Below are 11,698 nucleotides of genomic sequence, written 5' to 3'. Positions count from 1 at the left end.
TGCCCAACAAAATAGTTTGGCAATATGAATAGTTTGGCGATATGAACAATGAGCAAAATGACTGCTTCCAATCGAATCTAAATGTTCAGAAACATTTTCCATATGCACAAAAAACTTATTTCTCCAATTTTTGGCACATATTTGGTTACAGATGTTGCTCTCTGGTTTTGTGATGAAACAAAGGTGTGGTTGCATTTATTCTGCCACTGTGTCTTCTTGTTTTCTCGGCATTAGGCTTATATATCATGGTGTAAAGGCATATGAACTAACAGGTTATAAAGCAAATGTCACACCTGTTCCAGCTCCCTCTCCAGCGCTCGTCTGCTAACCACTGGCCCTGGAAACCATTATTACGCACACCTGGACTTCATCACCTTGATTACCTTCCCTTTATTTAGCCCTCAGTAGCCTCAGTCATCAGGCAGTATTGGTTTGTGTTTACGTTCAGTACGCGGCTCCTGTTTTGTTTATTTGCCTTTTTATCATTAAATACTCACCTTCTGCACGCACCTGTCTCCCAGTGTCTTCGTTACAGCAAACAATGCAATTATCACAACACATAGGTTGTAATATGGCTTTTTTCCCTGGCTTGGCTTCCCCAGTGATTTTACTCACGCACCGCTACTGCAGCAAACATGCTAGGAACGTCTTTCCCCCAACGTTATAATGAAAAAGGACCTTTAGGAACACTATTTTTATGCCATGTTCCCCGGTGGGAGGTTCCCTGAGGATCCTTTAGGATAATATAAGGTTAAAAAAGGAACCTTTAAAGGGAAACTGCACCATTTTTCAACTTCATATTCATCTCCAGCACCACCCCAACATCAACATACTGTATGTGAAAATGGTGTCTTTCTATTTGTACTAAAAAATATAGAGGAAGATCAGTGTTTCCAATTATGTGCATTGTGATTTTGACCAATTGTGAGTAGGCATTACCTACTAATTGTCTACTAATTGGTTGTTGATGTATAAACTCAGCAAAAAAGAAACATACTCTCACTGTCAACTGCGTTTATTTTCAGCAAACTTAACATGTGTAAATATTTATATGAACTTAACAAGATTCAACAACTGAGACATAAAATGAACAAGTTCCACAGACATGTGACTAACAGAAATTGAATAATGTGTCCCTGAACAAAGGGGGGGTCAAAATCAAAAGTAACAGTCAGTATCTGGTGTGGCCACCAGCTGCATTAAGTACTGCAGTGCATCTCCTCATGAACTGCACCAGATTTGCCAGTTCTTGCTGTGAGATGTTACCCCGCTCTTCCACCAAGGCACCTGCAAGTTCCCGGACATTTCTGGGAGGAATGGCCCTAGCCCTCACCCTCCGATCCAACAGGACCCATACATGCTCAATGGGATTGAGATGGCCATGGCAGAACACTGACATTCCTGTCTTGCAGGAATTCACACACAGGACGAGCAGTATGGCTGGTGGCATTGTCATGCTGGAGGGTCATGTCAGGATGAGCATTGTGACATGTTTAATTGAAACAGGTATAGGAGACATTTTTTAAAGATCGACAACATTTTTATCTGTTCGACAGGGGTGGATTTTTCTTTGGTCGAACTTTCTTCATTGTGACATATGCTAATGGTAATGGTGTTTATTTTATATAAATGTCGATTGCCGAATGTACGTGGGGCACATGATGTCACGAGTAACTATACAACTCCATTTCACATGTATTTCTAAATTCCTACTGCTTGCAACATAAAACATTTTCAACTATAAAAATAATGTTTCTGCAGGACAAGGATTGTCCTGACTTTCAAGAATGCCTGAATTGCTTCGCCTTGAATTTTCTGGTTCGCAAGTTTCACCATCCAATTTCAGATCTGAAGGAGAATGGAGAGGAGAGGAACCAGGCTCTGAGGGGTGGCCAGTCCTCTTCTTGCTTTGTTTTTTTCCATTTACCTTTCTGTGTTTTATCATTTTCCTTCAATTCACAAGAAGCTGAATGTCTCAGCGGAGAAAGCAGGCGAGTGAGCGAAACGGCGCCTCTCTGTCTCTGTCTCTGTATGTGTCTCTGTCTCTGTCTCTGTATGTGTCTCTGTATGTGTAGGCCATTTATCTGATGCTGTCTGGTCAAAAAGAGTAGGACATTTTTGCTGCCCATAGAAGTGAATGCAAGGGAAGCCAGCAAGCATTTGGCCTCCTTTGATTAAAAAAATGAATAAAATAATAGCCAACCAGCGTAGAGCTAAACTTAATGAGGTCAACTTTGAATGGTCCTGACTCACCAAAAAAATGTGTCAACAGAAGCCAGTTTGTATTTCGATTCCCTCCAATCATATCACATGAGAGCAATACACAATTAACAAAAACAGCTTGAATTGTTGCATCTTGTTGTGTTGTTGTCCTCCGGTGGTAAGCTAGCTTGCTAAAAATGGCCTTTTCCTAAATTAGCCATGGATGGAGATAGGGATTTGGACTTGTGCTTTTACTTTATTCTCAGTACTTGCCAATGATTATAATGGCGATTCTGATCCAATCATAAATTCATACATTGTGCCACTGGCATGAGAAGATGGTAGTTCAATATGTAGCTAGATGTAGAACGCTAATGTTAAGTAGCTAACGTTGCCCATGAAAGGAAGTTAGGCTAGCGAGCAAGCATTTTAGCCAGGTAGCCTAGGACAACAAAAAATAAAAGGGTGTATAGTGTGACAGAGTCATAGACCGTTTCATCAACATGAGAGAGAGGAGGATGGCATTGAAGTTTCCTTACAAGTAGGGTGAGTCGACATGTTTTTCTACTTGCAAGCACATAAACAGAAATCAGAACTATAAACAGCCACATATTTATCTTACATCGATTGGACTAAATTGTTTTTGTTATCTTTTAGATGTCACTGTATTAGACTAAGAATAGGTGATTTTATGATGTTGAAATATTGAAGTTGAAATGGTGCTGGAGTAGTGGAGGCAGCTCCTGATTTCTTTGAGGCTTGTGATAACTGTGATTCTAAATCATTCGTTTTTTGTAGTCCAAAACATTAATTAACTTGCTTGACCTTGCTGTAGGTCATGTAACATGCAATGTGCTTTGTGGTCACAGGCAGAGAAACCTGGTTGCAGTCTGCTGTTCAGCAATTTTATTCCACTCGTTGTACTCCATGTCATTTGCCAAAGACATGGTAAATGACCAGGACTAACTTTTTGGCAAATGACAGGAGTGGCAAGGAGGGTAATGTTAGCTAAAACGACTTGTAACCATGCTACAGGAGGAGGGTTATAGGTTGAACGTGGACGTGTATCGCACTTTGAAACCCACGCCCACCGTGACATATAGTACCTCCCACCAGGCAAAATACTGTGAAAAGAGTGTCCCATAATAAAAGGGAAGGTGCCTCTCGCTCCATAACACACGTTTTCTGGAGACTTGTGGGCAGAGATCTGATGAAATCGCGCGCTGTATGCGCTTTCGGTAGCCTGTTTGCATCCAGACTGAGGAGAAATACGCAGACTATCCACCCACGTCCTGTGGTCAACCAGATCTGATCACAATCAGAACACAATGGGACTTTTGTGCGTCTAGACTTGTCTTTTCTATGCGATATTCGTATCCTGATAGCGAGAGGTCGCATGTAGACACTTCCAGATCGAAACCAGTGCTAGTCGCAAAGACCATGGAAACGAGGATCCGTGGAAGAAAAAGCTTTTTTGGAGATTAAGCTATTACATGATCAAGTAGATTATGTGAATGATAGGCACTTTTAGTTCACCAATTTCGCAAAAAATAAAAATGTATGGCGGGTTCAACTGAACTACGGATGTGGGTCGCCGATGGCTGGAATTCAATCTATTCCTCTGAATTCACCCAGCATGCGGTTATATAAGGTGATATAAAGTAATTTCTTCTAAATGGTCCAGGATGACAATAATAGGTCAAACACACCATGTTAGTAAAGCTGGACACTGAATGAAAGCATGAAACAAGTGAGACCGTCTTTGGACTGAATCAACTTGCAGTTGGCAAAGTTCGTATCCATTTGCGTCCCCACCTTATTGCTACAGGTTGAGCACTTGGCTTTTCACAAATTTACTTACTGCACACAGTGTTGACATTGCTCTTCCTTTCAGACTCGAATGTTACATATTTAGGCGCCATGGCTGAGCACGGTGGCCTTCATAGTATGTGTTTAAATAAGGTAGACTGTCACAGTTCCTCCACCTTGTCCTCCAGCTCAGAGCAAGAGGGTGAAATATTCACCAAGTTGAAAGTCAGTTTGACTGAGGACTATCCGCAGAAGAATGCAGAGATTCTGAGCGGCCAGTATGGGACTAATTTACTTTTGATAGGCGTGTCCTTGATGCTGGTTATTGGGAACAATGGCGCATCCGTGAAGGAAGAGCACCTGCTGTCGTTTATCACGACCCTCATAATCGTCCAGCTGCTATGGATGATGTGGTACATCGTGAGGAGAGGCATGCAGAGTAACTTACAGGCAGAAAAGGATGTGCATGCTACTACCTCGTGGATAAAAGGTACAGATGACGCACGGTCATATTTGGAAGATTAGGTTTCCAGTGTGTAAAATGGTGTTGTGAATGTAAATCTCGAGGCTGTTATCAATCCATAATAAGAATAATATGGTATTAAAGGATTTTCAATGTTTTGTATAGTTAAATGCTTCTCAAGTAGCTGATGGGACTTTTCCAAAAATATTTGTTTTTGGTTTATAAAACTTTGGAGGAGAAACAAGCAAACATTGAATTAACATCAAAAGCAATTAAAGGATATTTTTGCATACTTTTTCGTTTCAATGCAGCCTCTTAACAACGAATGTTTCATTGATTATAGGTGGTTTAACTCTTCTTGCGCTCCTCTCGTTGATCATGGATGCCTTCAATATTGGATATTTTGTGGGCTATCGATCATGCCTGTCGGCTGTTCTCGTGGTATACCCCATCATCCACGCAACTCACACAATAGCACAGGTAAGATACAACCCCCATTCTATGTTGATTTGATAACGCTTTTCATTATGATATGGCCTATACTTACAAGGAGTTATAAAGTGGTTTGTAATTTCTAAACGGATTATTATATTTATAGATGGTATATAAATCTGTAATAAACAGTTATAACACATAAGTAAAACATGTGTTATTTTTGAGCTTGCTTAATAATGTGCTTATTATATATGGATGTCCTGTTATTGATATTACTGTTATTATTGACAGTGCAGCCATAACCTCAGAATTTGGCAAGCAGCTAAATGACAAGCACACAGTTCAAACCAATTTATTATTAGAGCCTTCAATTATAATGTACATAATGTAACTATTTATTTTAGATTTATAAAGTAATAATTAACAACTTACTTACCATGTATAAACCCCTTATACATTTTCTTAAATATGTAAAGTGTTAACATTATAGGTAAGCTGGCAGCTCTGTTCAAAAGTTTTTCAGTAAAGGTATCGAAATACCACTTAAGCAGGTAATGTATAGAGCTTTATCTTGAAGTGGAATAATGTACACTTTGTTTCTCAGGCAAGAAAAAGAGTTGTCTGTACAAAATAATCCTGTCATTGTCCATGTTATTGGAGTAAAACATAGTGCAGGCGGAGGTAATCCTTCAGTCGAGAGGTCATTTGATATGTTCTCACATTCTGGTGATTCATTTTCACAGTCCAAATGAAATACTTCACCAGAAACGTTTTTTTAGACTGATATAGTGAGTGTCTTGTCAGTGCTAGTTTGGTACAAATGTTAATTTGAGTTTTGTTTTAGGTGCATTTCCTTTGGTTTCACATCAAAGACGTCATCAAGTCCTTTGAGACCTTTGAAAGGTATTGTGAAATATAATAAATCTGTATTTTGAGATTGTCACAAGCCATGTGAGCCTCAGGCCAATTGTATGTTTATGTTATCCTCATGTACATTTTTCAGTTTAATAAAACAGTTGATGAGTTTATTTATCCTGTTATAACTATTGTACTCACAAAGTTGAATCTACAGCCTATTATTTATCTAACCAACAACGACTATTGTGACAATCAATTTCTATTTTGATTCATGGATGTTTGCCGTCAGGTTTGGCGTCATCCATGCAGTCTTCACCAACCTGCTGCTGTGGTGCAGCGGTGTGATGTCTGAGGCCAATCACTTGCTAAACCACCACAACACAAGGCTGACTGCCCTGGGCTTTGAAAACCTCACCATGGGTAAGGGGACCAGGGTCGAGTGGCTGCTTGAAAAAAGGACAATAGTTCACTTGAGAAGCTCACTTAATTGGATGAAAGACGGGTGGAGGGGGGTTGAAGGCGAGGGGATGGATTAGGCAGCCCAGCAGGTCTTGTTTGTGTTGAACGTCTACTCTTTTAGGTTTCACAACACACGTACGGTTGCTGGCCCCGAACACCCGCCCTCCAGCTCGCGTTACCTCAGACGCCATTGTCCCAGGCCAGGCTACTCCCAAGGGCGTTGCAATTACAGTGACTGATACATCTTAAGCCAGGGCTGCTCCACCGGCCCCTTCATATCAGTCTGATTGTGAGGCTGACTGTGTTCCCTATGGAGCACCACCATAGTGGTACCTTTTTGGGAGGAGTGGGGGTAGTGAGTACAGTAGGTAGAGGTACAGGGTTGAGTTAAGAAGCTGTCTTTAGAGGGCAGCACTAGGAAATGGTAGGACTTCAACATGGAAAGCATTATTTTGAGGAAAAACTGAAAGTTATTTTAGTCCATTGTGCTGAATTGTGTTTATTGGTGTTGAGAAAGTTGGTTGATACACTTGATCCACCAATCTGATATTCTCATCACACGTGTGAAGAGCAGTTTGTGCTGATATTGATCACACCACCCACTGCTACATGAAGATTGTCATAGCTGAAATTTTTTATTTATTTTTATTTTTCCGTTATTTTACCAGGTAAGTTGACTGAGAACACGTTCTCATTTGCAGCCACGACCTGGGGAATAGTTACAGGGGAGAGGAGGGGGATGAATGAGCCAATTGTAAACTGGGGATTATTAGGTGACCATGATGGTTTGAGGGCCAGATTGGGAATTTAGCCAGGACACCAGGGTTAACACCCCTACTCTTACGATAAGTGCCATGGGATCTTTAATGACCTCAGAGAGTCAGGACACCCGTTTAACGTCCCATCCGAAAGACGGCACCCTACACAGGGCAGTGTCCCCAATCACTGCCCTGGGGCATTGGGATATTTTTTTTTTTTTAGACCAGAGGAAAGAGTGCCTCCTACTGGCCCTCCAACACCACTTCCAGCAGCATCTGGTCTCCCATCCAGGGACTGACCAGGACCAACCCTGCTTAGCTTCAGAAGCAAGCCAGCAGTGGTATGCAGGGTGGTATGCTATGACTAGGACATTGAGCTGTGAGGCCCAAACAGCACAAGGTCAGTTCATTTGGTAAATAACTAGACTCTAAATTCCCTTCCTACCACCCTTGTTGCTTTAGACTGATGGCAAAGGATTGTTTAATTCTGTTACATAAGACCCAAAGAAACAACTAGCCTCATGCAAAAAACATTGAAATATACCTTATTGCCATAAATATTTGAATAACTTGAGAGTTTATAACCTCTGTGTAGTATACTTGTATACACAAATTGGAGGTCACTGTTTTGTAAAGTACATAAAGTTACATATGGTGGCAGAAGTGGGAATGCACTGGGCTTGAAATTGACACAATATTTTGTTTTTTAATGTGTGTTTCAGTGGATATGGAACCTCATTGTAATTGCACTATCAGTGCCTGCTCCGTGTTCGTCAACGGCCTCTACTACCTTTCTCCCTTCAACATCGAGTACCACATCTTTGTCTCAGTAATGCTCTTCGTCATGTGGAAGAACATAGGGCGCACCATTGACCTCCAGCACAACCAGAAACGGCTGGCTACCAAGACCCAGGGGCTGGTAGTTGGCCCCATCCTGGGTCTCGCTGCCCTGGCCAGCACCATCGGCGTACTGGTGGTATACATCATCCACGTGGAAGAGTCGCTGGACATCCGGGAGTCAACCATTGCAATTTTCTACTACTACGGCATCGTCATGCTGGTGCTCATGTGCTCGGCCGGGGTCACGGGTCTGCTCATCTACCGTGCCGACCCCATGCCCATGGACACCACCAAGAACCCCTCGCGGAAGCTGGACACAGAGCTCCTGTTTGGTTCGTCGGTGGGCTCCTGGCTCATTTCCTGGTGCAGCGTGGTGGCCGTGTCAGCCTCACGCAGCAGCCCGAGCTACCGCTGGACCAACCTGATGTACTCGCTGCTCAGCATCCTGGAGAAGTACATCCAGAACCTGTTCATCATTGAGTCCCTCTACCGCCAGCCGGAGGACGCTGAGAGGGAGGACGCTGAGGTGGCGGGGCCTGCGCCAGAGATATTATCCATGACCTCCTCCTTGTCTCCACCCAACAACGGAATCATCAACCAGGGGTACGAGAATCCGGACAACGGCTGCGTCACGCTGGAGAATGTGCAGAAGGAGAGCGGACAGGTGAATGGGTGCCCACAGAAACATTTGGAAGTGCCCCGTCAGGTGGAGAACAACGTGGAGGTGACCCCGAGCAAGAAGAGTCAGATCCTGAAGAACATCGCCGTCTTCCTTTTCATGTGCAACATCTCAGTAAGCTTGCTGTTCTTTACTTATTATTTATTACTTATTATTTATTGATAATAGTCAGCAGTGGTGTTATTGTCATAGGGTATAGCTAGCTCTCAAGCACACATACTGTATGATTCGCCCCCTTTTCTTACCCTACTAGCTACTTTTACTATCTACCTTTCATTCAATGTCCAAGTTGGGAAATATATTGCGCAGCTAGGAGTTTATGAAATACAACATGCATTTACCACACAAAAAAACAATACCAAGTCAAGTTTAACCTTATTTGGTGTCTCCTTACTGCAGCTCTGGATCCTTCCTGCCTTTGGCTGCAGACCCCAGTATGACAACGGCCTAGAGGAGGAGACGTTTGGCTTCACCACATGGACCACAGTTCTCAACTTCGCCATGCCGATTACCCTCTTCTACCGCATGCACTCTGTGGCCTGCCTCTTCGAAGTGTTCCGGAGTGTGTGACAAGACGAAGAGGGACCAACGAGACAAGGCAACATGCACAATAACACTTGTCACCAAGGGCTCCATATAGGCAATTAATAGCAATACAGGTCAACCATTCAGGAGGCCGTCTTGTCATGTACTTTGACTTCCAAACAAGCATGGAAACACATTTGTCACTTTAGGGGGCTTATACTAGATAAGATGTCCCTTGTAGCGATGCATCTTTAGAAGCATTTTATAGCACCTGGTCTAAACAACAAATTACATTGATATGAGACCTTGTGTTCAAATAGTATTTTGGAATCTTTCAAATACTTTAGCTTTGCATGATTGAGCTGGCCAGGCACAATGTAACCAATGGATTAGCCCTAAACGTGCAAAGTATTTGAATGATTTCAAATAGTATTTATACCCAGGTCTGATATCACTTTGTTGTGTGTTACTGCACTAAAAAGATAAAATTACATTTAGATTTAGGTCTATCGTAAGTGTTTGGGTTTGTCCTTTGATTTTCATCCTAGTGTCGTTGAAGTCAAGTGTTATTGGACGCATATGTAAATAGTTAAATGTTTTGATCTAGAACAGATGTAAGCCAGGCTATGTGGGAATGCATTATGAGGGCATAACATGATTATACCAAGCAAAGTGCTATACCACATTCCTTTTTCAAATCAACCACTGTGTTCACAGCAGTATGCTACTCCAACATCATTAAGAAGCCAAAGCAGCTCTCGCTTTGGTTATTTAATGTCACTAAAGAACTGTACTATGATTTGAAAAGCCATAAAGTTTTTTTTTGTTCTGACATTTTTAGGATGTTCTCATTGGTCAGAAGAAAAAACAGGAAACTCAAAACACTGCTGTGTCAGACACTTGAACTACTTGGCTGGTGACAGTCTAGAGTCCTACATGTACTGTAGTATACAGTAAGCCAGCACTAGACTGTGAATGCTCTTCTGTGTAGTATTGGACTGTAGTTCTCACAATCTCTCGCAAACGTTCATTGGACTGTTGGAAATACTTTCCTTTTAGGCTTTGTACTAATGTACCTAAACAATACAGACGTGGTTTTATAAAATATATTTAACAATTTCAATTATGGAACAATATTTGACTAAAAAAACAAACAGCGTGGTGTATGTGGAGCTTCCCACAATCCACACTGATTTTTCCCCTGGACCCATATTAAGCTTAGCATGGTGGAACCAGCCTATTTGCTGCGTTCACACAAAGCAGACACCACTTTTTTGGTAGACAGCTGAAGGATGGGCCTGTTGTGTTATTGAAAAGGGAAACAATACAATATTTGCACAGATGTACAGCATATACAGCATTGACTGGCATTCATTTTCCAAAAAGCAATATGTTTGTTCAAACTGAAACAATTCTGAAACTGAACCATTTATCTTGATTGATGTCGTTTTGAAAAGTGAGCATTGAAAATAATCATATCCTGTGAAGTTGTTGATTTATGTTGTGAGGAATTACTCAAATGTAGCGCTACTGCATAGTTAAATGTAGAACAACATATTGAGGCTGTGGTGGAATATCAAAAAACAGAGTTCTACATTGGTGGTAACTGTACATTGTTCTCAGTTGTATGTGCCAATCTGTGGTCAATGCTTATTGGTAAACCTGCACCAATACCACATCCTCTGTGTACATATCTGAATGTACTAGATTAAAGCTACTGTAGCCTACATAGCCTCTGATAAAAATGATTGTGAAATTATGACAAATATTTTAAGTTAACTTAAATTCATACTGTAGGTCAGGGGTCAATCATTATTTATTCAGCCTCGGCACAATTTATTTTCTTAAGCGGATGGTCAGGGGGTCAGAACATAATTATACAGTGCCTTCAAAGTATTCACACATCTTGACTTTTTGCACATTTTGTTGTGTTACAGCCTGAGTTTGAAACAATGTCAAGTGGAATTATGTTTTTTGACATTTTTACTAATTAATAAAAAATGAAAATCTGAAAAGTCTTGAGTCAATAAGTATTCAACCCCTATGTTATGGCAAGTCTAAATAAGTTAAGGAGTAAAAATGTGCTTAACAAGTTGCATGGTGTTTAATAGTGTTTAACATATTTTTTTTAATGACTACCTTGTCTCTGCACCCCACACATATAATAATCTGTAAGGTCCCTCATTTGAGCAGTGAATTTCAAACACAAGTTCAACCACAAAGACCAGGGAGGTTTTCCAATGCCTCGCAAAGAAGGGCACCTATTGGTATAAGGGTAAAAAAATTAAAAAGCAGATATTGAATATCCCTTTGAGCATGGTGAAGTTATTAATTACACTTTGGATGGTGACTCAATACACCCAGTCACTACAAAGATACAGGAGTCCTTCCTAACTCAGTTGCCGGAGAGGAAGGATTTCACCATGAGGCCAATGGTGACTTTAAAACAGTTACAGAGTTTAATGACTGTGGTAGGAAAAAACTGAGGATAAATCAAAACAAATTGTAGTTACTCCACAATACTAACCTAATTGACAGAGTGAAAAGAAGGAAGCCTATAAAGAGTAGGAATATTCCTAAAAATGCATCCTGTTTACAACAAGGCACTAAAGTAATACTGGAAAAAAATGTGGCAAATCAATTCACATTTTGTCCTGAATATGTTTGGGG

The 11,698-nt window shown here is 41.1% G+C and overlaps 1 protein-coding gene across 1 annotated transcript; it reads left to right on the top strand.

Annotated features, from left to right (window-relative positions):
* The first annotated feature begins 3,388 nt into the window (after positions 1–3,388).
* Positions 3,389–11,037, top strand: LOC139536195 (proton channel OTOP1-like). The gene is made up of 6 exons (XM_071336515.1): positions 3,389–4,501; positions 4,818–4,954; positions 5,754–5,812; positions 6,057–6,187; positions 7,707–8,617; positions 8,903–11,037. Exons 1-6 carry the CDS (start codon positions 4,123–4,125, stop codon positions 9,071–9,073), a joined length of 1,788 nt encoding a protein of 595 aa, XP_071192616.1. The 5' UTR covers positions 3,389–4,122; the 3' UTR covers positions 9,074–11,037.
* The last annotated feature ends 661 nt before the right edge of the window (positions 11,038–11,698 follow it).

The sequence above is a fragment of the Salvelinus alpinus genome, chromosome 12, assembly GCF_045679555.1.
Source record: "Salvelinus alpinus chromosome 12, SLU_Salpinus.1, whole genome shotgun sequence".
In the NCBI taxonomy this organism is placed as follows: domain Eukaryota; kingdom Metazoa; phylum Chordata; class Actinopteri; order Salmoniformes; family Salmonidae; genus Salvelinus; species Salvelinus alpinus.
This window is presented reverse-complemented; position numbering and strand designations above follow the sequence as displayed.

Excerpts from the sequence above, each read along its gene's own strand:
- LOC139536195 (XM_071336515.1), top strand. The coding sequence starts at position 4,123 with ATGGCTGAGCACGGTGGCCTTCATAGTATGTGTTTAAATAAGGTAGAC. Across the intron at positions 5,813-6,056 it reads TCCTTTGAGACCTTTGAAAG|GTTTGGCGTCATCCATGCAG; the intron begins GTATTGTGAAAT and ends GTTTGCCGTCAG. Across the intron at positions 8,618-8,902 it reads TTTTCATGTGCAACATCTCA|CTCTGGATCCTTCCTGCCTT; the intron begins GTAAGCTTGCTG and ends TCCTTACTGCAG.